The sequence below is a fragment of the Chiroxiphia lanceolata genome, chromosome 7, assembly GCF_009829145.1.
Source record: "Chiroxiphia lanceolata isolate bChiLan1 chromosome 7, bChiLan1.pri, whole genome shotgun sequence".
In the NCBI taxonomy this organism is placed as follows: Eukaryota; Metazoa; Chordata; class Aves; order Passeriformes; family Pipridae; genus Chiroxiphia; species Chiroxiphia lanceolata.
In genome coordinates, this window is record NC_045643.1 from 36352793 (window position 1) to 36378760 (window position 25968).

At 47.8% G+C, this 25968-nt stretch overlaps 1 protein-coding gene and 1 long non-coding RNA gene across 3 annotated transcripts in view; one reads left to right on the forward strand and one right to left on the reverse strand.

Annotated features, from left to right (window-relative positions):
- The window catches only part of ZEB2 (zinc finger E-box binding homeobox 2), a 114062-nt gene extending 97045 nt beyond the window's left edge, over positions 1-17017 (reverse strand). Inside the window, 2 exon segments of the mRNA XM_032692851.1 lie at positions 13771-13920; positions 16598-17017. Coding sequence (XP_032548742.1) covers positions 13771-13843 — 73 coding nt within the window. The 5' untranslated portion in view covers positions 13844-13920; positions 16598-17017.
- Positions 16315-22317, forward strand: LOC116789256. 2 transcript variants are annotated; one of them, XR_004357952.1, is made up of 4 exons: positions 16315-16759; positions 16867-16934; positions 17820-17958; positions 22097-22317. It is a non-coding gene; the product is annotated as an uncharacterized LOC116789256 (long non-coding RNA). The 2 variants fall into 2 exon arrangements; XR_004357951.1 differs by having other exon boundaries at positions 16315-16934.
- The last annotated feature ends 3651 nt before the right edge of the window (positions 22318-25968 follow it).

Genomic DNA, 25968 nt, shown 5'->3' on the forward strand with positions numbered 1-25968 from the left:
ACTTGGGGGGCTCCTGGTCTCATCTGCTGGCCTGCTTGCTTTATAAATATTTGTTAAGAGGGCAGGACATAAAGTCTACTGTTCAGTAGGTGATTTTTGTAAGAATCCAGCTATCCATACATAAAAGGGTCTATTATCTCACTGTGGAAGAGATTTACATGCGTAACTCCCATTAACTCTTATGGGACTTAGGCACGTAAATCTCTTGTGCATCTAGAGAAGAATAGACCACATAAGGTCTTGTGATCTATACTGCTAGTAGGTTTAAGTCCCTTTCATTTATAAAGCTATACAAAAATTAACCATTAAAGCTTATTCTGTGCAAGCTGTCCCCCTACATATATCACCCAGCTCTCTGTTTGAAGTACTCGATGTAAACGCGGACTGAGAAAAGGTACCGGGGCGAGCGAGCCCATTCATTTCAGTTAGTAAAACTGTCATCCCTGAAAGGAAGCAGACTGAGGGCAGGTAGAAAAATTGTACAGGTTTTGCCCAGCAGATTCAATTTCAGATTTAGGCTCTAGACTGCACTGTTTGGAGAAGGAATACTTTCATTTTGCTGAGCGCTCCCTCCTCCCACTCCTTCCCGCTCTCCCATCCCTACTCACAGCCCTCGAGTAAAGCACTGTGCCCTGGACCAAAGAACCCTGAGTGGCTGGAGCGATACAATCTTTACACTATCCAACTAAGATGCTGCATCTACTAAGGAAAAAAAATAAATCTTTTATTCCATAAACTTGTTTAAGTTGAAATGTTCATTGGTAAGCCTGTAAAAGTGGGAACATCTGTGCTCCTGCTGGGATTTGATGTCTCACCACAAACCTTTCCATAAGCACTTTGTCTCCGATGGGAGACAAAGAAGAAAATACCTGATCCCCAGCCTCAGTTGGGCAGCTCCTTCTATCTTCATGCCCTGACCTACTGAGCATTCCTCCCAGCAATGAGCTGCCTCCCAGGGCTACCTCCGCCATGGAAGCTGGCTAACTAATCTCTGAGCAAACACTTGCAGCAAACCTGAAGAGAGTTTAAAAAGGCGACAAAGAAGGGGAGAAAAACCCCCAACTTTCTGCAGATAAAGCCTAAGGCATCTCTAAAAGAAGAGAACCAAACCTAAATATAGCTCCACATGCTCACGTTTTCTCTTGATGAACTGCCGAGATATAAAGTTGTGGCCACCTAATGAACATATATATATGTATTTTAATCTTAATCCAGTTTCCTGCTCCCTTCCACTAACCTGCCATAACCCACTTGTCTTTCTTCCTGCCAGTAGTCCTCTGACTATGCTTACAGGTATTTGCAAGACACTGCTTTTATCCCAGCAACACCGCTGGGATGATATGGCACTGGAAAAGTCCATCCCAGGCCCTGCCTGCACACGGGGTAACCTCTCCTTAGGAGCTTATAAGAAAATCCACTGTTGAAATAAATAACAACTCTCAACAAATGATCAAAGAAGAAATAAATCTTTTACTCTTCTAAGACTTTTTAAAACTGAAATCCCATTTTTTAACTGGATAACAGTTAAGAGGCTACCGGCCACCTATTTTTGTGGGAGCTACATTTTAAAATGTTTGCCACATGGATGTTGGGCAGACAAACAAATCTGTGGTTCTGGGGAGCAAAAGCTTTTAAAATAAAGTTTGTGTGTAGTATACGAAAACATATTGTTTGGAATTTAAGTTCTAATATCTAGGAATAAACAGAGCATTAAATCAAGCAAAACTGTGACAAGGCCAATATGCACATGGATGATGCCAGCGAGGCATCTCCAGCCCTTTGTTCACAGCTTAACAAAACTGTGCCGTCACACCACTTTAGCTCAACAGTGCCTGTCGAATGGGCATCAGCAGATCAGCCAATGCCTGTCACACACACAGCTGAAAAACTGTTTGAAAGCAAGGCTTACTTTAGCACAAGTCTGGTAGGAAAAGTGAGAGGGATTTTTAATCATCTGGTAAAGACTACAGATATATATTTAGGAAGAAATATATATATATATATATATATAGTCAGCTTTCCTCCTCAGGAAAGTAACACAGTTTTGCTCTTTTTCACCTTTAAGGAGGGAATGGGTCTTGGTGGTGCTGCCTGTTCCTTGGCGTGCTGCTCCCTTCCATGCTACGTAAAATTTGAAATTATTTTCAAAGGAGTAAAATTCTTTCAGGGTGAGGGGGATGTCACAGGGAACAATCCCAATTTGTCCAATAATCTATTAAAAATTAATTTTCACATCGTCCTACTTGGAGACACTCCCCCCTCCCTGTGACAGAGGATAAATGAAATAACATACTCAAGGAATTGTTTGTTTTGATTCTAATGCAATTATCTTTGCAGATGAACGTCTCTCTGGGTTGGGTGTTGGGGTTTTTTAGCTGATCAAAATATGTTTTCATTGGTATTAACAACCTTCTCCGTCACTACTCTTAACAGTCGTAGTGCACAAACACGACACCGCTCCGCAAAGAGCCGCAGCAAAATAAGCTTGTTAGCGACAGCAACTTCAGCTCAGCACTTCTCTCTCTTCCACAACACTTTTTTTCCCCCCCCAGTTTATGGTTGTTTCTTTTACATACACCCCCCCTCCAACTGGCCTCCTCGTGGGACCGGGGCGGGCTTCCAGCGCTTGGCCCCTCCGCGGCAGCTCAGGGGGGACTGGGGGGGACCGGGGGTGACGGGGGGGAGCGGGGGGCGGCAGCCCCGGGTGCTGAGCCCTCTCCCCCTGCCTGCCCGCCGCTGCTGTCAGCTCGCTGCCTGCACTTTAGCTGTCTCTTTCCCAGTCCCTACCCTGTCAGTTTCTGGGCTGCCAATTTCAACTTGAAGCTTGACTGGGCTGATTTGATGCAAATACCTCCAGGGAAAACCCTGAAACTGATGAACAGTTATGTCAAGTCGATTTTGCACCATCGGGAAAAGGTAACCTCTGCGAGAAAAAAAAACAACAAGGTTAAAGAGACAAGGGCTTTTCACGTGTAATACCACTGCTGCACATCTCGTTCACTGTTTACCATCCCTCAGAAATTGTAACTGTCAGAATTAGTCCTAATTGCAGATGCGAAAGCTGCCATTATAATAAAAACAGAGGCAGTGCAGGCATTAAATGTAGCAGCCTAATTTGTGAGACTACTGAAAAGGTAGAGTAAATGAATATTTCATTACTTTAATTACCAGGGACTACTCTTTTCTTGCTGTCTTATGATAAGTGTTGCTGTAACTAGCAACAGCAAACATCCACTAAAACATAAAGTGCAATAATAGTACTGCTGTCAGGATCGCTGCTTTAAAATACGAGCGGGAGGGGGGAAGGGGGAAATATAATGGTTTATCTATTTCTTAGAGATCCGCAGGAGTAGGAGATGGAAACTCGTTTAACGTCAAAAAACAAAGAGGCGAGTAAACAGGTTTTAGTCAAAGAAAATAATGACCCGGAGGAGGGGAGGGTGGGGGGGGAGTTGAGGACACACTTGAAACCCCGAGCCGGGAGGAGCGCAGGCAGCGCCGAGCCGCTTCCCCTCCGCTCCCTCCCTCCTGGGAACGAAGTTCGGGGCTGCGCCGCCGCGGGAGCGCAGCCGGGGCCGAGGGGGGCGAGGGGGGACCAACATCCCGGGAGCGGCGTCCCGGGAGGGGTTCGCACCTCTGCCCCGGGAGCGGCTCTCTCGGCAGCGCCGGGACGCGGCGGGGGTGTGTGCCCCGTCCCCCGCCCCGCAGAGGCGGTTCACACCTCTGCCCCGGGGCCGGGGAAGGGGGGGCGAGGCGGCTCCGCGCTCCCCCGCCCCAGCGCATCGCGGCGGCGGTCGCGCCTCCAGCCCCGCTCCGCACGGCGCGGCCCGGGGGGGCCGAGGGGGGAGTGATGCTCCCCGGGGGCGGCGGCTCCCGGTCCGTGCCCTGCCGAGCCCCCCCACCTGCGGGGCGGGCGCAGGGGTCCCCGCCGGCCCGGAGGAGGGGGGGATCCCGGGGGACCCGACCCGCAGCATCCCGGCTTGCGGCGGGGGGGCTCTGAGCCAGGGACGCCCTGCCCTGGGGGGAGCCGCCCCGCTCCGCCCCGGGGCCGCCCCGGCCCCGCTGCCCCGCACGGCTCCCGCACGTCGGGGCCGCTGCCGCGGCTGCAGCCCCGCCGCTCGCAACACCCGCTCCCGACAGACTCGGGGAAATTTGTCAACAGTTCGCAACCACGCTGGTAATTACATTCCTGGAATCCGCAGCGATAGATGTAAAGATAGGGAGCTGCCTCGACTTTCCGCTTGGAATAATCTGTTTGCAGCGACCTATTCCTCTTCCCAGCCCTTCCTAACCTTATTCCCCCGTTACGCCTCCTGCGCCTTCTGCCACTGGGCTCTCCAGAAACATACGTGACGAGTCGCTGTGCTTTACTCCTGTCCGAGGAGGCACCAGCTCCCTTCTCGCCTTTGTGTCCCCATCCCTCAGACCCAACTTTCCTGTCAAAGACCCGAAAAATATGCAAGGCTCGCACTGCCGCTGAGAAGCAGGACAAAGTTTAACTTCTCTGTTGGCAGTCGGAGAATAACTCCCAGGCAGGATTCGAGCAAAAGATCTGATTTGCTGAATTCTGCTCTTTGATTTGTATTTGTATGTTATTGCTACTGCTAAGGTTGTTGCCAACCTCAATTAGATCACAAATGAGATCAGTTTAATTCAACTCCCAAACTGTGACCTGACCATGGTCTGAAAGTATTCAAAAACGCATTTTAAGCCTTCCTTTGATTTCAAAAGGAATACTGCATGCTTGGTCATTCATACAAATAACATAAAACGTAATTATGGGATGATTTGGCAGATGACATTCCTGCCAAACGACGCTCCATGCCAGAGACTGTAATGCTATGGCTGCTGTCCTGGTGCTCGAGAGCACAGCACCCTTGTGTAAGGTGGGAGTAATGGGGTGTGTGCGATGTGGAGGTGTTTAAATGCATTTGGGGAGGCAAATGCAATAGCAACGACTGCACCACCATTAAAACCCCCGGTTAGAAACTGCTGTATCACTTGGAAGGGAAGCGGATCCGCACTATCAAATCTCCAGGAGGCTGTGACAAAGGGAGGTTGCAGCTTGACACACGGGTAACAACATAGCAAACACCTTTAATTCTGTCATGTCTCATACCCTTTGCTTTCTCACACATTTGTGGCTGCTCTAGCATTGACACCTACACTTAAAAAAAAAAAAAAAAAAAGAAAAAAGAAAAAAACCCAACCCTTGACAACAAAAATCCCCAAATGAAGCAATCTTATTCCAACTAAAAAAAGAAACACCTGCAAAGTTATTCTTATGCCCAGCAAAAATAACTAACTTACTAGCTCCTGCTTCTAATGGCTCAGAAAAGAGCAGGGAGAAGTCAAAAAAGTTCACTTGTGAGGATGAGAAGCTCCCAGAAAGCTGGTGGCTTTCCTTTGGAGCCTGGGAGCTCATGGGAAGCCACTCGTACAGGTTTGCCTGCGTAACTTCTCAGCTATTCTGCTGCTCGAGTGCGAATCCTAAATTGACCTTCCTCCCTTTGCAATGCTTGGGAACGTTCCTAGAGAGAGTTTGGGATATGTTACATCTTGGGGGGTAGATACAGAGTGTGCATGTATGTGTGGGCACACACACATAGGTAACCCCTCACTGCTGGAGGAGGCCCTCCTGGCCGTGCCTCCCAGCTCTTCCAAGCTCTGTCTCTGATGGATTGACCCCGAAAGCTTCAGCTGCCGCCACGTAAAAGATGTGTCAGGCTGAGCGGCTGCTGTGGCTTCAGCAGTGCCACCTCCTCGCTTGTCCCCCCAAATGCCCCAATCTCCCCCCTCCAGGCCCAGTACCTGAAGGGCCTCTGCCAGGCAGGGCCCCGGAGTGCACAAGGAGTTAAGGCTTTTTCCAGCATTACCGGGTAGGTTAATATCACAGCTGCTTGGTAAAGCATTATCCAGCACCTCACTTAACAAAAGCCTGCTTTTGCAAACAGACTCCTACTTTTCCCCAAGTGTCCAAAGGTGTTTACTGAAGTAAATCTGCCTAAATCCTCCATTGCTTGGGTCATGGGGGTGGTTAGGAGGGTAGAAGGTGTAGAGATAATCTCTTTTTGTAAATTCTGTAAATCTTCTGGGAAAAAATCAGGAATCTGTGTCACATGCTTCTGTTCAACTGGTAACATCTCGGTTAGTGTGCTCCTTATGAGTGAAATCTGCCATAGCAGCTACAGGAAAATAAGACATCCCTCCCGCTCCTCATTGTTCAAACTGTTCTTCCCTCTCAAAGTTGCTTTAGCACGTTTAATCTATTTGCTGATGGGGGGGGGAAAAAAAACCTGTTAGAATCTTAAAAGTGGCTTCTGGGAAAAAAAAAATAAAAATGACAGTTTGGTCGGCAGGAGATAGTGTAGTTGAAAACTTGTCACTTGAGATTTCTGCACTACCTCGGTTATTCCAACACCAGCAACTGCATATTACTTTTTACATGTTGCAAATAGAGGCAAACAACACAGGAAATTTTGACAGCTCTGCCTGAAAGGGCTTAAATACTTCTCGGTAAGCAGGATCCAGTTATAAATAAACCTTCTCTTGGTGAGAAAAAAGTGGCTACGACCAAAGACCTCACTATTTTTCTACAAAACTGTCTGATTAAAAGCACAGAAGAGCTTCTGCGGAACAAACAAACAGGCAGATTTGGGGGGGACACACACAGGCACGGGGAGGGGGGGGGGACAGCCGGAAAATGCACATGAACGTGACCACGAAACCCCACGAGGGAGCCCGGCTACAGAAACTTCCACAGATCTCGCCTTCCTCCTCCTCCTCCTCCTCCTCCTCCTCCGTGTGCATTTTCTGGTGCCGGCGAGGATTCGCTGAGTCGCTGCTTTTCCCCGCCGGGTCGGGGCAGCCCGGGCCGGCCGCCAGCCCGGGGACACCCCCGCCACCGCCACCACCGCGGCCACCGCCTCGGCCCCCGGCCCGGCCAGCCGCAAAAACACCCAGCCCAACACTTCGCCAAAACAGAAAAAATAGGGGGGGAGGGGGGGAAATGATATTAAAACTGGGGAACGGGCGATTTTTGCCCCGCCAAAGCTGCCTCACCCCCTGCCACTCCCGCTCCCCAAGGTCATGGTGAGTAAACAATAATAGTAATTAAAACAAAATAATAGGCAGCAGTCAAGAGCTGAGAGTACACACACCTGACCCTAACTATAACAGACTTCTCAGAGTAGAATTTGATCCCTCTCTGACACTTTCTACCTCAAGTGTTAGAGCGAGTGGCCATGAATAGTACAGGCATGCCATCTTGTAACACTATCTGCCTGTCAGAAGAGCCAAGGCTGGGTAGAGCAGGATCTATATAAGGCTTGTAACTAGGGGAAGCCCAACAAACAGCTACAAACACCTAAGTTATTTTACTCAGCCTCCACCCTTCTGCTTTTTCCCCCCTTCTTCTCACTCTCTTTTTTTTTTCTTTTCATCTTGGCTTTCTGTTGCAGAATGCAAATGTAGCCTGCCGGCGGTGAATGGGCTGAATTGTGATTAAGAAGAAGAAGAGCTCCTTTCTTTGTTCTCCCCTCAGGGGATGTTTACTGGGAGAGACACAGCGGATCAGATATGAAAGGCATTCAGGTCAGCATTGATGTGAGCGAAAGTGAAATCATACCTAAGGCATTCAAAAGACCGCCGTGTCAGGGGTTCAGCTAACGGTGCATCTACTGTGTCTTCTCTGTTAGGCATAAAAAAAAGGAAAAAAAAAAAAAGAAGGAAAAAAAAATCTCTCCACAAACAGGCATTTTTAAAAATTACGCCAAAAATTATATAGGGAAGGAAAAAAAAGTTTTCCCTCGCTTTACCTCTCGAGCAGAAACTACAGGACTCAGTGCTCTTTTCACTTATGATCACGGATGGAACAGGTCAACTTGTATTAAACGTAACTGCTGGGATCAGCATCCTTTTTAGAGGGAAATGATCTAGTCTGAAACGTGAACCACTATTTTTTAGCACACCTATACATCCCATATCTCTCTATACAACACAGGCACGCATAGGTGCAGACGCATGTACAACATGTATCTCTGTATAAGTTCCAATAACCTGAGTGGCTTATTTATTCTGATGCAAACCACGAGCAATCGTTTCTTGCCTCCCTCAGACGCAACTCTGATGATAAAGGACACTATGGGCATATCAGAACAGCACAGCACACCTTAAAAAGTAATCTTTCATTGACTTGGAAGCTCCTTGAAACACTTTGCTGAAAGCTCGCAGCGCAAGGGGACGGTAACCGGAGGCGTAAGGAGTTGGTGCACAGCTCTGTAAGTTAAACTGCTGCAAGAGAAAGTCTAGGCATTGTCGTTTTGTTCAGTAGAAAAAAAAGCTTGATGAAGAAATATTTAGGTCTTAATATTTTTTTTTAAAGTCTATACTTCTCCCAGTGTAGTTATTCTCTCAATAGACTTTCCCAGTGGTTAGCTGACGCTGTTGGCATAAACAGAGATACGTAAATATGTAGGGAAAACATCGCAAATTACAGTTAAGCATACAAAGAGTTAGGAGGTGGCTGCATTTACAGTGGCTGAAATGAAAATGAAAACGACAAATCATTTTTTAAAAGCCTAAAAAAATTAAGGAACAGGACTGGATGTCGTGTGCACTCACCAGCCCCACTATTCTAAATTTGTTTCCACCTTCAGAACCTTAGTTAAAATATATTGTTTGTCTAATGGTCACATCTGCTTTAATGGTGATGTTTAATTCTGAAATATTTTCAACTAGTGTTTCTGCATCACAGATTTCTCTCCTTTTTCTCTATACTCTAAAAAGACAACTAAAGAGCAATCAAAAAGGTGTCTGACTTGGCCATTCAGACAATTGCACCCTTGTGGGAATGCTGGAATGAATGGTACAGTGGACACCCCAGCACTATTGACGTTATAAACATGTAAATGAAACACATTAGGGCAGACAATCAATTGTCTGTGAGCACTGCAAACCTGCACTCCCTTTCTATGTGACAGGCACAAAATAGTGTCTACCTTGGGAAGCCATGGTCTTGGAGAAAAAAAGGACAAAGAGTTCTCTTTCACAGAGGAGAAAATGCACCTTAAAAGCACTGGGATAATGCAGATGCCAAAAACTGTTGTGAGGCGAAGAATTTCCTATTTCTTGGAATGAATGTGGGGCTGCTGTAAAAGAATCAACACCCTTCTTTCCACTCTAAAGGGTGACACACATTTTTCTTGGGGAATATTACCAGCCTGTCCTGAGAGCTTGCATCTCAGTCTTCCATGTATTTCCCCTGTCTTGGGCAGTTGGTTATGTATAATTATCCGTGATTAACTTGTAATGGTTTCCTTATTATATTTTTCCCTTTTCGAATATGCCCTTTCCAGGCATCAAATGCATTTTCTTACAGCAATTAGAAATTCCCCCAAAACTTTCCTTGCGAAGCATGTGCAACAAGCAAAACCAGTAAGTACCGAATGGTCACAAATGGCAAACAGTAATTCAGGCACTAATCTCCAAATTCTCTGGGTTTCTCGAAACTCGGAAGAAAATAAATAGATACGACTTGACACAGAAAACAACCTCCCCTGCTCCATGTCACAGCTCAGCCTGGACGTGAATCTGCACCGAGAAAATGTAGCTGGATAATCATTACGCCTTGGCCACTCGCTTTTATGGCATTAATTTTTAATACCTATCTCCAGGTGCTTTTTCTGGAGGTAGCAGTACATTTGTCTCGCTACCCAGTGAGCCAACTCCCCGAGTAATCTCCTCGCAACGGATTCCCGGCCCTGCGGAGCTGCCCGGGCACAGGAGCGCTCCGGGTGCCCGCCCTGCCCGCTGCCACCTGGGCTGCACAGGGAGCAGCTGCCTCCTCACACCCCAGCCTCAGTCTAGCTGCCTCCAAACTTCTCCAGGCAGGGAAGACAAGCCTCACTTCCCACTCACTAAAGGCAGCAGGCAGGCTTGCATATTTTTTCCTTTTTTTTTTTTTTTTTTTTCTTCCTTCCCCCCCCCTCTTTTTCAAGTGGGAAGTGAAGGAGGTTTTTCCCCCTTCCTCAGCATCCCTGAAAGGGGGGTGGGTGGGTATCTTTTTGGGAAAGGCTCTGAGCAAGTCTAATCGTCTCTGCTTGTTTGGTCTGTGTTCTCCCTTGGATCAGACGCCCTGAAAGCATTGAACTTTCTCCCTTTTCTTTACAACTGGAAGCGAGGTGGCAAAGGAATCAAAGAGAGTTGTTTACTGAAACTTTGGGGTAAATTAGATCCAACTTTCCCCCCTCCCCTACTTCCCGGGGACTTAAATTTTATTTTGGATTTTTGAGGAGGGGAGAGGAAAGGAGGGGGAAAAAAAACCCCTCAGCCAACAAACGCCAAACCACAACAACACGGAGAGAGGCAGCTCATCAGGCATGGCAGGGCAGGGCTGCCGGCCGGACAGCGCTGCTGCCGGGCCCCGCTCCGCACCGCTCCGCACCGGCGCTGCGACCGCCGGCGCAACCCCCGCCTCCGCGGGGCGCCCGTGCGGAAAGGGGGCTCGCTACCCTCTCCTCCTCCTCCTCCTCCTCCTCTTCCTCCTCCTCCTCCTCCTCCTCCTCCTCCTCTGCCGCCACTTCTCTCCCGAGTGAAAGTGCCGCGAAGTGAGTCAGGCGCTGGGAATCATCTGACTGAACTTCCCGGAGCTCCGCCGCATTCCTGGGCTGCCGCTCCCGCACCTCCCGCCTTCCCCCCCCCCTCCCCTCGCCCCCCGCCGCTTTCGGGGTCCTCTCCTTCCCATCCTCCCTCCTGCCCCTCCTCCCCGGGGGGCTCACCCCTCATTGATTTCCACATCGCCTCTCTCAACCCGCCCCCCCCGCACACCTCTCCTCCACTCCAGCAGCTCTCATCAACCCCGTTATCTTGGAAAATCCCGAGCCTTCTTCCTTTCTACCCTATTTAGCTCCGGTGTAATTTTATCCAGTCCCGGTATCTCATCCCGAGCCTTGCCCATCCCCGCACACACGCAGAGACACGCACACAGGCGTGGAGCCCACTGAGGCATTAGTTGGATTATTCTGTTTTGTCCCCGTCTGTAATGTGTCTGGGATTCACTCACACTCCTCTCGCTTCCTCCACGACCATCCATTTTTATAATTTTTTTTCGTGGCTTTTAAATTTTATTTTGGTTCTGCTGCGTTTCTAAGGATTTTCTCTCCGAGTTCGATAAGCATCACCGTTTCTGGTGTTATCAGCAAAGACACAAGCTCAGAAGTAACATCTTTTCCACGAATCCAGGAAAGAAGAAAAATCCACTCAGTCCAGATAAATCCTGGGCAATTCCCAACGGGAAAGGCATTGGATACGTGCTTTTCGAGAAAGAGAAAATGAAAAAAAAAAAAAAAAGAAGCCCTAACCAAACCCACCCTCGCTCTTCTACCTGCTCCTCAGAACCAGGGCATTTCTCACTCAGATATGAATGAAAGATACAAATTAGGGAGCACAAAGAGGGAAGAGAGGACAGACAGAAAGTCGAGAATTATTCCCCCCCCCCGTTTCCTCCCCGTGTCTTGGCCAGAGCAAGACACTGAAGGGAGAACTTAGACCTTCGCGTAACCAGCGCACACACTTGAAGTTTGCAGGATCTTTAAGTGGTTACCTTAAAAATCGCAATTAAACTTTCGTCTCCCAAGTGTGGTGGCTTCCCAAGTTAGTGCAGCTCTCTGAAAACACACTTTTTCAGGAAAGTAACCAGAATTTGTACCACCCCAGTCCATACGTGGTCCCAAAGACTTGGCTGCACTACCAGGCTGCGGTCCTGGTGTCCTGGGCAAACAGAGGCGTCCAGCTCTTTATTTTTTTGGGAAGGATGGTGGTGGGGTTTTTTTTTAGGACTCAAATCATGTTGAGAAAATATTAAACACGTAGACGCATCCCTCATCACAGAGCATGTGATGGGTTTAACACGCTAAACTAATAATCTTGCCTGGAAAAGCAAGGAGGCTGAGGAAGAAGAATAAAACCCCCTCAAACACTCAGAATATTCTTTACTGCAAAAGAGCACTTCTGGATGCGTTGCTTTAAATCTCATTCTCTTTTTCTCTCAAAAATGACTGTTTAACATAAGAAAAAAGGCTACTTGACACAAAGCTTTTGTTATCCAGTTGATCAGCAACGTGCTTTAGATACTTGTAAGGGGAAAAAAGCCCCACAACAGACATTGATTTTAGAAAATCAATAACCAACATTTAATAAAAAGAACAGAGGAAACACAAGAGAGGAGAGGGAAACATTACGTGTAATTTTAATGTCTACTAAATTACCCAGAGATGAGGGGAAGGGGAGGTCTCCTCTGTGAGGACCACCTTAAATAATGACAGACACAAGAGTAAAGGGTGGTGGTGGAGGGGGAGAGACTTTAAAAAAAGATAACAAGGAACGGATCCTTGGGAAGCTGCTCGGAATATATTATTTTAGGTTTTTGGTCCTTCTTTTTTTTTTTTTTTGTAATACTAAGCCAAGCAAATAGATCAAAGACAACACAAAGGGAAAAGCCAGTGTAACATAACGAACAGTTTCTGACTAAAATTCCTCTATCACTCCCCCATATGGCTCGACGCCTCCACCACAACAAGAAAAAGACACACACGCACACACACACACACACACACACACTCTCACACTCACAACCTAGAGAGGGAGAGGAAGGGGGGGCAGGATCATTTGTTTCTAATCAACATTCTCTTGTCTTTGTGTTTTTTGTTGTTGTTGTTGTTGTGTGTGTGTCCCCCTCCTCCTTCAGCCCCCCTCCACCTCTCCACTTAAATGAAGTAGCTGAGCTATAAGCGCATGGGTTCAGGTTCACACAAATATCTTCCTTCCTCTGGCTCCTCGAGAGGAAAGTTGTTGGAAGTGGGGCCGGGATGGCCATGCGAGGGGCTGCGGGCGGGGAGGGGGAGGCTGGCGGCGGGGGAGCGGCTATCAGCCGGGGGAGAAAGGAAGAAACTAAGGGAGGGACGGGGAGAGACGGAGAAAGAGAGACCCATCACACCAGTGAAAGCTGCCAAATGTGAAATCAGCCCAGAACACCGCGTCCCACTGCGCCCCGGCCCTGCGCGGCCGGCGGGGACCGGGGGAGAGGGCAGCGGCGGACAATCGGGCACCGAGCTCATTAGTATTATTAATTATCAGGGAGGAGGAAGTTTCATTTTCGAGTCCCTAACAATGAAAAAAAAAAAAAAAGGAAAAGAAAGAAAAGAGAGAGAGAGAAAGAGAGAGAGAGTCTCTAACTCGGTGCCAGTCCGCCTCGGGGTTCTCACGCTGCCGGGTTTTTTCCCAGGGCCGCCCGCCCCGCTCTCTCCGCGCCGCTCCGCGCCTCCCACCGCCCCGCTCCGCTCCCTCCGCTCCGCTCCGCTCCGCGCCCCGGCCCGGCCCGGGCTGTGACAGCGCCGAGCGACACAGCGCCGGGGCCGCCCCCGCCTGCGCTCCGGGGCACCGGCAGCTCCGGGGGCTCCGGGGCAGCGCCCGCTCCGCTCCGCGCCCGCGCAACAAACTTTGGGGCGCGGCGGCGTCGGCGGGTCCGGCGGCAGCGCCGCTCCCCCCCCGCGCCCCTCCGCTGCCCCCTTCCAGCGCTCCGCGGCCGCGCAGCCCCCGGGACGCGGCGCAGGGAGCCGGGGGGCGGCCAGCCCCGGGCTGCCGGGCGCCGTCCCCCCCGCGCCGTCCCGCTCCCCGTCCTGCCGCCGGCTTTCCTCCACACACCCCCCCCCCTTCCATTCCCCGGGCCGCGGCGGAGCCGGCCGGAAAAGTTTTCCCGGGGGGGCGTCTTACCGTTTTTCCTCCGGGGGTTGGCTTGTTTTCGCCTCTTACACCTGGGGCCATCCGCCATGATCTGCTGCTTCATTGATAAGAGTGGATCAGATGGCAGTTCGCATGGGCTCGACTCCCTGATTCAGCAGCAGCAGCAGCAGCACGCAGGCTCTATGTAACGACCAAACACAGCGACAATGTGGGCATCGGGATGTCCCATTTAAACGCAGGGCGCCAACGGGGACCCCAGTTTGCACCCGAAAAAGAACCCATCCACGCACACGGCGAGCCTGGCCGTGCCGGGGGAGGTGGGACGCGGTCGGAGCGGGCTCCCCCTCTCTCCCCAGCCGGGCAGATTTCTTCTTTATTTATTTATATATTTATTTATTTATTTATTTCTGCTCCCTCTCTCTCTCTCTCTCTCTCTCTCTCTCTCTCTCTCTCTCGCTCTGTGTGTGTGTGTGTGTGTGTCTCTGCGTGTGTGTGTGTGAGCGCGTGTGCGTGTGCCTCCCTCCCTGTGTGTGTGTGTGTGTTGCACCAGCAAAGCAGATCAGAGAGAGAGAGAGAGACAAGAATTACATCTCAAATGAGTCATAACTCATGACCGTATGAGGGAATGCACAGCTTTTACAGTAGGCTGTTTGACTCAATGCTAGGCGGACCATTTCCTCCTAAAAGTACTTTAATTTGACACTAGAACTTCTTTTCATGCGAAATCCTACCCTTCTCTTGCCTTTATTTTTTTCCCCCCAAAGTGCACTCCAGCAAAGTGATAAGAGGAGAGGGAAACATGGCTCTCCCCTGTCCTTTTGGGGTAAAGCTCAGCACGGAGACCTCCCCCTCCCCCTAACAACGAGGAGTGTAATTATAAACCTCTGTCACCTTTTTAGTCAGTTTGACAATATTCAGGGTTTCCCCTGTCCCTTAGTTAAACAAAGCTTCAGAGTGTCATTTTTTTTCCTTCCCAGAAAAGAAACAGAAATCAAAACTACCGCTGTCAGAGTTTTCAGCCTTGCAGTTGGGTTTTGGTTTTTTGTTGATTATTTTTCTTTTTTAAGAAAAAAACCCACAACATGTAAACTTTTGGACCTACTCTGTGTGCCTGTGTGCCCGGGCTGGGCAGGAGGCTCTATCTGTCAAAGGGAGAGAGAGGCAGGAGCGTTTGGTTTGCTGCAAGAACGCTCCTGAAACTCAGTCCATCTCGAAGAAGATGCTGTAGCTTTAAAGATGCTTTGACTTGAGGATTAGTTTAAACAGGGGGCTATAAAAGATGTAACAGATGCAAACTGTAAAACAAGGGCAATTAACCCTTGCTCTCCTGAGCAGGATCCCCCCTCGCCTTCGCATCTATTGTCTTCTCCTGCACTGGGAGTTTTACATAAAACCTAAAAAATTATTACTTGACTCAACAATTTTAATATATATTTTTTTAAGCAGAATGAGATATTTTTTCCCTTTTCCTCTTTCCCCTCCCTTGTGTCTTTTTACTTTGCTGGAGCTTCAGACCAGGACTGAGCAGTGAAGTATGTTGCTGTTGGGTCTTTTTATTCTGCCTAAACTCTTCCCTCAGACGTTTGCTGTTATAAAACCTGCTTGGCTAAAAATAAGAAATAATAAATCTCCAAGCAGGTAAGAGGATGGGAAGATTGAGAGAGTGTGTGTGGGGTCAGCGTGTTTGCTCACACTCTCCTGCTTGGGATTCCGCTTGGACAGAGGGAATTGGTGGCTCTGTGGATGTGCATATATGTGGCTGAGGAAGGAAGAGGCTGAGAAATGTGCTAGAAACTTTAGTATTTGCCAGTTATTCCCGAGACTGGAGTGGGCAATGGTGGCATCACCGCAGCACATCTACCAGGAGATGTAGCGGGGAGGGAGGACAGGCACCGAGGCGAGCCCGGACCCTCAGCTTGCCTCGGTAATAGGCGTTTTAATGCAAAACGACCAATGGTGAATTCTTTTAAATGCATTTCACTCCCTTCCTTGCTCCCCTGCCTCCCGCAAAAAGTTGACAATAATTTTAAACCTGCAAATTTCGAGAACACTTTTCTTTCTAGAGGACCGGTAAGCTTTTAAAAATATACATTATAATTTTTAATTTTTATTTTTTTTTTTTTTTTTTTTTTTTGGTAGACGACTTTTAAGTTCCAGTCAGTACTTTCACTTCTTGCTTTAGGCTCCCAGAAGCTAAGGTGTTGCTTCACCCAGCTTCACAAAATAAAATAAAGAAATGAAACCAACTAAACAGACAAAACAGCTAAACTTTCTGTTTGGGGAAACACATCCTTTGCCGGGGAGCCCTGCCCGGGGCTGGGGCTCCAGCGGTGCCCGGCCGGGCTGGCTCTGCATGCTCAGGGCATGCAAAGCATTAACAGGTACCTGCAAACTTTCAGAGCTCAGATGTAAAACCTGAAATAAAAAGAGCAGGAGGTGGGTGGGGGGATGTTTGAGGGTTTTGTTGTTTGATTTCTTTTTTTTTTTTTTTTTTTTTGCAGGAGGACGAAGTCCTTTCCTAACACTAAAACTTTTGGTGCTGCGTTGTAAAAGGCACCTCCCGTACCTGGCTGACAGGTAAGGGGAGCAGGGGTGGTGGTGGCACAGCCCCGAGCGCCCCGAAACTGCTCACCCCTTCCCGGAGCGGTGTTGGAGTGACTTCAGGTTTCGGTTAAAAAAAAATTAAAAAATAAAGAAAAAAAAAGAGATTTTTTCCCCCCAAGTATGAACAAGCCAGAAAAATTAAAATACTCTCGAAATGAAATAAGCCTGCTGGTGCGTGAGGTGGTCTGAGTAAAAAGAGAAGAGGAGGGAAAAAAAAAAAAAGGGAGAAAATGGAATTAAATTTCGAACCTACCTGCGAAGTCTTGTTTGTAGTTTTGGTCAGAAATGGTGACAAGAAAAAGCATGAAGAAGCCGCGAAGTGGAGGAGAAAAGGTGAAGGGAGATGCAGCTCCTGGAGAAATTGTAAAAAGCCTTGCAAAGAGTTGTCGGAAGGACCGTTATTCCTGCTGGGCAGGTTAGGACTGATCTCTTTCTGCCACTCCAGGAAACACAAACCTGGGGACGGACTGACGTGTTACGCCTCTTCTAATGACATTTTTTTCTTTTTCTTTTCTGTACGAGCGAGAGGAGAGACCCTGCAACACACGCCACCTATCTTTGTGGGGAGGGATAATTGGAGAGCACCAAACGTGAGCATCATGTGGAAACGTGATCGCCAAGTTTCTCTCTGGGAAAGGATCTGGGATAGATTATACCTTGAAGTCTCCGCGAACGCTTTAGCGGCAGAAATGCAATTCCACCTCCTCCCGCCCGCCCCCCGCCCCGCGCCCGCCCCCCGCCCCGCCGCTGCGCTCCGCGCCGCTCCGCGCCCCGCGGAAACTCACCGCGCCCCGCCACCGCATCCCAGCCCCTCCGGGGTCTGCAGCCCCCCTGCCCCGCGGATGCGACCCTGCCCTTCCCCCCCCGGCCCCGGCTGCATCCTCTGCCACCCCTGGGGCGCATCCCTGCTCCCCCCCACGGCGCGGCGCATCCCTGCCTGTGTGTCCCCCCCCCCCGCTCCCCGCATCCCTTTCCCTCCCCCAGGCGGAATCCCCCGCCCCCTCCCCAGCAGGATCCCGCCGGATCCCCTGCCCCCAGGCTGGATCCCTGCCGGTTCTCCCATCCTGGGGCGGGATCCCTGGCGGTTCTCCCCCGGCGGGGTCCCCCCCTCTCGCCCGCCCGCGGAGCCGGCGAGGGGCCGCATCCTGCCCCGCACCGTCCCGCTCCGCAGCCCCGCGCGGAGCTCTCGCATCTTGCGGCGGGGAAAACTTACCCTAACATAAAGCCTAGAAACTAAACTCTGTTCGGGCACTGCAAATAAGCTCCCTGGCTTGTTTTGGTGCTGTTTTATTTTTATCCTTAACGCATTTCTTTCAGGGCTTTTTATTTTTTTATTTTTTTTCTTCTTCCCCCTCCCTTTCATTTCAGCACTCATCCAGGTTATTTGAATAGTCAGCTAAATCTGAGGGGGGAAAAAAAAAAGAACCACCAACCAAACGTGCTGAGATCTTACAGTCTATCTGTTTTGTTCACAGATATGGATCAGGGGTGAGATGGGCTCTTTTCCTGGCTCTGCTCTTCCTTGGAAGTAGCTGAATGAGCAGAGAGACAGCGTGGACAAGTAACGCGTGGGACTGAACTTCAGTGAGGTTACAAGTTTTTCACCTTTTTCAAGTATGAAAATTAAAATAAAATTACATATATAAAAAAAAAAAAAAGAAGGGAAAAAAAAAAAAACCAGACTCCACCTTTGCACTGAAGGGATTGGTTATGCAAATATGGAAGGGGTTTCCTGGCAAATACAGCTTTCTACTGTATGGTTAATTAAATCATCACTCAAAAGCCTTCCAATGTGACGCTTCTGTCGTAATCCAATCAGGTTACGTAGGTCCTAAACAAGAAAGATATTTTCCACATCTGGAAGTCAGCAATTTAGCAAGTACTGCACATTATTAACCAATTCAGAGCCCACTTCCCAGGGGGATAGTTTTTTCTCTTTTTTTGAAGTTTAAGTGTTCTTAACCAACGCTCTGCCGGTTTGTTAATCAAAAAGCTGGTTTGCACCGCACGTAATCGAGAAGTAATATCGAAGTAAGTGAAGGCAGCCCGAGCTGGGGATGCTGAGCGAAGGCGTTCAGCTGCAAAGGGGGCTGGTTCGGCTGAGCTTTCAGCCGCTCATGCCCAGCTCCCAGCACAACCCACAGCCGTTCCTTCCTCTAAAAGAGCTCGAAATAATATCAGTGCAAAGAGAAACTTCGCGTCTTGCCTGCTCGTATGGTCCTTTCCCGAGGTAAACGTGGGGCTGCCCAAAGGGCTGCGTTAAAGAGCTGTGAAACAATTTCCCTGCTCTGACAAGAGTTCAACCCATTACAGCACTTTATTTCTTTTTTCTTCTCCCCCTCCCGAAGAAAACCGAAACAAATGGCACACTGATCCCACACTGCACTTTTACTTACATTAAGCTTAGATAAACTGCTCTTGAACTGTGCGTTGAACGTGTGCCTAAAGCAAGAAGTGGAAGGCGAGCAATAGCGATAGGGATTGCGCTCCAAAATGGTCCTGCTCAGGGAACACCTTCCTGACGGTTCAGCATCGCAAAGGAAGGAAGGGGACCCCCCCCTCGCCCCCCTCGCCCCCACCCCCCGCCGCATGTCTTTGCAGCTCATCAGAGCCACCGAGATTTGCTTGGGATTTTTTTGGTCATCTGCGAGTTAGACAGCGCTGGGTGCCCCTGCGAGATGTGGGGGAGGCAGCGCATAGCGGGGGCTCCGGGCAGGGGCATCCAAATCCCCCCCCGGGACGGGAAATAGCCACCAATCCCCTCTCCAGGTGTCCCCCTCCCCAACCCCGAGCTGCAGGAGGAGTGGGGAGGCAGAGGCAGGCTCTGGTGGTTTGCTGCCGCTGAAATCCCCAACTATTGCAAAGGTGGGAACAAGCTACCCTATTTTTTTGTTTAATTATTATTATTTTTCTTTATATTTCTTATTTTTCCCCTGGTATGACTCATCCTGGCTTTGCTAAAAGTTTTCTTGTCACTGTTCTCTAAATGCCAACATGATTTTCCTGCAGCATGCCTGACTTCTCCATGCCTAAATATACCTGTATACACAGAGACATATCACACACACACACACACACACATGCACACAGACACACACACACACAGAGTGATGATATCTTAATGAAATATATAGCACGGTGCAAATATCTTGAAATCAGATTCAAGTATTATTAATTTGAATTAGATCCTCTCAGATCCAGAAGGCATTGCCTATAAATCAAGGGCAGTCTGGCAATTCCTTAAAGAGCTAAACTGAATTTAGATGCATATGATAAAAAGAAAGAAAAAGAAAAAAGTGAATGCTAATTACTGACTCGCTCGATTTCCACTCACCCACGTTTTCTAGGAGGATAAGGGAAAAAAAAAATCAAAAACCCAACCAACAAGTTCTCAAAATAAATTAATCCCATTACAAACTCCTTACATATTGTTCATACATTTCCAGATTAGAAAACGAGAGGATGAACTGGAGATTATGAGAGGCTGCAGCCTAACCCACAACAGGCAGGACTGCCATCGATGTTGTATCATTAAAACATATACATCTGCAGCCACACTAAAAAACAAACCCTCAGACCGTGTGATGATGCTCAAGGGCTTTAAGGAACAGGTTGGTGTTGTCAGATAAACCCTATTCATAATTTTGCTGGCTGTTCTTTCAGCCCTCAATCTCACAGTGTCTCCAGCTCTGAAGTGCTTCAGCAGGGTTTGCATCGGAGCAATAAACTGCTCGGATCTTCGCAGGAGTGACATAACACCCAACCTTATTAGATGTTATTTTAATGTGAGATGTGGGGGTGTTTCTTGTTTCTTGTTGTTTGTTTTTGTTTTTTTTTATTTTTAATTTTTGGACGCTGGACATAAACATTTACCAATCAGCTAAGCCCTTCTGAGATGGAATTTAACCTTAATCCAGGCGATGATTTCCTGCCCTGCTCTGAACTAATAACGGGCGTGCAGCTTCTTTAGGAGATGGAAATAATGACAGCCTATAGATCCTGCCTTTATTGGGGTGGTGCTGGCAGCCTGGCTCCCAGCCCCTGCACCATCAGCATCCCCGTGCAGATCCTATTCCCTGCCCTATTTTAAAACTTTTGCAAATCCAGTCCCCCCACCCCAGCAGTTTAAAAGCAAGAGGAGCCAAAATATCCTCACAAACTCCAGCTCCCTCCTTGTGTAGAACTCCCAGTGCTGTGGCTTGGGGATGGTTTTAAGGGCAGTTCTCTGGGTACAGGTTTTTCCTCTTTTCCTCAAGTTTTCCTATGTGAAAATGAAGAGAGTTAAGATGGGAGCAGCCTGACCCTGATGCAAACCTGCCTGAATGAAGCCACGGGGGAAGCCGTCTTGACTCCTGTCCTCTCAGTGGGTTTCCCTTCATCCACCAAAACCTATCATGACGATGACACCCTTGGAGATAACCCTATGTCCCCATCCCTGTGTGGATCTGTAGGGCTGGCCAGGGACAAATCATGCTACAGGGACAAACCCTGCCATGAAAAAGAGGCCATGCAGGGAGAGACCCCCGAGACCTCCAGGCAGCAAGGTGTGATTGACAGGGGAGGTGACCAGCCACCAAGGAGGGATTCAGGGCACAGGCCCTGGAGGACTTGGGCCTTCTGTTGGGACCTTCTGCCATGGTGGCTTTGTGGGCTGGGGGAATTATTCATGGCCTTATTTATTTAGATATGTTTGCTTTTTCCCTGGCACAGGATGGTAACGGGGACTGTGTTTTCTTGCCCGTGCGGAAGGAGGAAAATCAAGGAAATAGCAGCAAAACTGTTCTGGCTGATAAGTTTTGACTAATACATTTTAGAGGCTGGTGAAGACAGTGGTTTAGCACCTCTAAATAAGCTTCAGCTGCTTTGAGGCTTTTCCTTCAGGCCTTTCATCGCCATAACCCTCTAATATTCTCCCCAAAGTGTGGAACCCTTCCTGCATCAGGGATTAAACATCCCCATGCTGAGGACCCAGATGAGATGTGCCCACTTGCAACGGAGCCTGGGGAGAGCATCCCTTCCTCCCCACAGCTCTGCTCTGCCGAGGGAGCGGCTCCTGCAAGAACAGGGGCTCCCTGTGGGTTCTGGCTGCTCCTCATGCTCAATCTCTGGGGTGCTGAAGCTGTCCTTGCCTCGAGAAGAAATTGGGAGATTGGCAAAAAAATAAAAACCCAAAACAACCCCAAACCAACGAAAAACCCCCCAGGGTGTATTATTTTCTGCAGTCACCTGTGTTGGTAGAGGATAAGACAGGCTGGAATAATTTTTGTGAGTGAGGAAGGCCCCATGTGGCCTCAAGATGCTGTTGGATACTTTTTTCTCAGTACAGGTGTCCCTATAAACTAAGATTTAGAAAGCAAAGCCTCTATTTTTTCCCATTTCCACTTGGAGGTGTGGGCACAAAGGAGAGGAAGAAAGGGTCAGGGAATGACTCTCCCCCCAGCTGCTGCTGAGATATTTGGGAAGAAACCTTTTGAATCAACATTCCCAAAGTTTTCGAGTTCCTCTGTGGAAAACCCATGTAGGGATAGGATATGAGCCAAAAGCAAGGGAAAAGATTGTCTGGCTTTAATTTATCTATCCCTGGGCATTTCTAACAAGCAGATCACTGTAATATTTAATCTTGTGCGAGTCCCTGCACGTTAAAAGTGAATCTCCCTGATACGTTTTTCTTAATTTTGTCATTTATAAAGTTGCTTCTGACAGCCTAGAGCTGCTCAGCTCCTGTTCACGATGTCTGTATGTGTGTCTGCAGTGGGAGAACAGCATCCACAGGACCCCAAACCTCTTCTCACACCGGGCAGAGAGCAGTGAGCAGCGAACATCCTCCATGTACTGTCCCGCACCGTGAGCTGGAGGTGGTTTTCCCTTCTCTTCTGGGATCAGTGCTGAAGTTCGGCCACATTCTTTGGCTCAGTTGGCAGTGATTAAAATTCACGGCTCACTTTTGTTTATAGTTGGTTGTTTACTTTGTTGAATTTTTAAAAACTTGTTAGAATGCAATTGAACACAGATTCAACAGTATTTAGGCTTGAAAAATAAAGATGCATCGGAAAGATGCCTATTATGCTTCAGAATTATTAATTGACATTTTTATGATGAATAATTAATCATTTGAATAATTTTCGTATCTCTGATCTGAACACATATTTGCATATCTAATGTCTGATTTTAAATGTGGTTTCTTTAGTTGCATTCTCCCAGGACAAAGACACGAAGTAACATCCTAATGCAAAACTTTTTTTTTTTCTTTGCGCTTGTAAAAGTATGTTTATTGAAATGCAAGTTCCTATCTAGTTGTGAAGCTGTTAATAATCTATGCATGACATATATGCATTAATAAGAACGGTGAATCTTCTGGATATGAGCACATTTAGGCCTCATTTTCTTAAATGCAGTGGTAAGGTTTCCTGTAGTACATACATGTTACTTAAAGCCATGTGGGGTTAAGCTAGGAAACCATAAAGGAATATCTCAGACACACAGTGTTCCCGTCTTGTTTATATGACACTTAGTGAGAAGACCAAAGGTTGTTTCAACTTGAGGTGTTTGAAACATCAAGAACTTTTAATATAAATTTCTTACAGTGTCCTCCCAGTGAGCCAACATCAGTATTGTCTGGTTGTATTTCAATGTGCCTCAATGATAGGCATGAAGGCCCCGCCTGCTCCGAGCTGGTGGCAATAAAGGAACAACTGAAGCTGCAGATCAGTTATAAGTTGGTCAGCAAAGAGGTGCAAGTGATGGTGCTTGTTATGCAACCCCGCTCAGCACAGGGTTGGTGTGAGCACAACTCAGCCACAGGGGGAACAGAAAGGAGGAAGGGGCAGCTGGACAAAACCAGAAGTCAAGAGGTATAAAAATTAAATGAAAGAATTAAAGGAGTAGCCTCTGCTCCACTGCCTCTGATCACAGGTTAATTGTTATAGCAATACTGCCCTACCTGGCACCCAAGGGGTTGCTTTCACTTGTGCAAGATCTGATTTTGATTTATTAAGAAATTAAAGCTTTGGAGAATTTTTATTTAGTGGCACATTTAAATGTACAGGATGTCCAAATATTCTGTGTATAGCCTCTTGGCTCCTTGATGTCTGAAGAACTAGGGTGATAGTTGCTCTAGAAGCACCTTAAATTGATGAATGATTTAGATGTAGCAGATTGGAGAAATTACATCAAAATGGAGGCACAAATACAAGGCCGTGTTTAATTTTTTTTGGTGCCATTAATACAAGGTACATAGTACATATACAATGTAAAATGAAAATAAAAGCTTTTAATATCTGTTTTTTCCACACCAGGTAGTAATAAATATGCCCAATATATATATATTTTTATGGTGGAAGTATATTCTATAGACTGTGGAAATCTTGTGGGCAATATCTGACAGACAGACACCGTACAAAACAACTGTGAAAGTAGTTCTCAGAATGGGCTGAAGTTATACTGAAGAGGATGTTTAGCAGTTGCATATGCTCAGTGATAACAGATTCCATTTTTTTTTTTTTTTTTTTTTTAATTCTAGGAAGGGTTGAATTTGTAATAGCAAGAGTGGTAAACTTGAGCAATACTTGTCACATGGAGGGCTGAGCTCTGAGCCCAGTGACCAAACCTGCCATCGCTGCGGCCATCGGGCTGGTGGCAGTGGCAGTGAGTTGTCTGCAAAAGGATGAGGTGGGAACTGGGGTTAAACCTCTGCTTTTTGGTTCTAAAAGCAGGAGAGAAAGCAAACACCCCTGAGATGCTCCCACACTTTGCAAAGCAAGACAGCGCTTTTAGGGTTGGGATCACCCGGCTACAGTGCTGGGGGGAAGGCATCCGGTGCTGAGAATCACAGAATGGTTTGGGTTAGAAGGGAATTTAAAGTTCATCTCATTCCAATGCCCTGCCACGGGCAGGGACACTTTCCTCCAGGCCAGGTTGCTCCAAGCCCCATCCAACCTGGCCTTGAACAGTTCCATGGAAGGGGCATCAAGAACATCAGCCAAAGCCCCTTAGACATGGTTGTGTCTTTCTGAGGCCAATGGACAACTTTGTGGTGGATTTATTAATGTAGAAAATGGAGATTTTTGTTTTGTTTTAACCAGGCTGAATGGTGAATATAAATTCTACAATTCCACAGTAGCCCCTGTTCTACTTATTTGCGACTGGATCAAATTTCCTTTTCCCCGGCTTTCTTGGCATCTCCCCATTTTCCCCACTGACTACTGATTAAGTTAATAGAGGTGAAATTACCAGCAGAGAATCTGGGTGCAAAGCTGACATTTTGATGGCCATCCGAAAGTTCCAGAGTCGATCGATTGCCCCAATTATTTCTTATCACCGCCCCGGGGAAAACATGTTCCTCTCTGCGCGACTCCGGGAGATTAGCTGTATATTTTAAAATCTACAGAAACACAAGGGTTACAAAGATATTTAGAAAATCCCAGATGATTCAAAACAATTAGATACTGCAGCACAGTTTCCAAAGAAATTCCATGTGCACAGGATTGCCCAATGTCTGGAAAATTGCTGCCGTTCTGTGGGTGGCTGCTGGCTGTGTCAGATTCCAGGAGAAGTAGAGGCACAACGCAGTGACTGTTGCACACCTAAACTGCAGATTTACCCACGAGCTGGCAGACATCCCCTTCATCAGGGGTGGCATCGGACTTGCCAGGTCTTCTGTTTGCTTCCCTCTGACTATCAGCATCATCTCCAGCCTGTCTGTGGATAGAGGCTTGGCCAACTGGCCCCTTTCCAAGCCCAAATCTTAGACTCTGGTTTATTAGAGCTGTCAAAAACAGGAGAGAGATTCCCCCCCCCCCCCTTGCCATGAAAGCGTTCTCCAGGTTGTCACTCCCTCCCCAAATTATGGTTTAAAAACATTTCTTGGGAAATTTCCTGGCTCCTCTCTGGGTCATTTGCTCTGTGGTGTCCCAGGTCAGTGTCATGCTAAAGGTACCAGCATTTAAATAAGTCCTTTCCCCACAAGGTTGGTGTTAGGTGCATGTACACTCCTACCAATGCTTCTTACTATATCACTTAAAACTTGCTCCAGGCAGCATCTAAACTATTTTAAACCTTACCATCCTTTTTTTAACACACATCAGCTATCCTGCTTCAAATCTCTGACAAGGATGTGAAAACCGCAGTGTCAGAACAACTGCTGCTCTCTTCTTGGATTCTGACAAGCAACCTTCAACCTGAAACCCTCTAAAAATGGCTATTTTTATCTTTTTTATTTTTAAAAAAATCAGAAGCTACCAAATTGACTCTGTGCTTTTTCCTTGTTCTGACAGGTTGGAAATGGGTCCGAAAAAAATGCATGAGGCAGAATATGGCAGTACTGTCTGATGTTCACCCTGTGGATCCACACGTATCAGTGGGTCCACCTGTCAATGGGCCTACCACAAAGAGGTTATGAATGGGTGTGATTTCCCAAATTCTGGGCTAGGGAGGAGGCAAAATGGCCTCTGGAATAATTCTGGCAGTCTGGGTTGTGCTGGTGTGAGCATTGATGTCCTGGGCTCCAGGAGTCAAGAACTGCAATCCTGAGTCTCCATCTCCTGTATCGTAATTTGATTGAGCCATGTCCCCACAAGGAAATATATTTGCAAAGACCCAGCTCACTGCAGAGTGATATTCATTTGC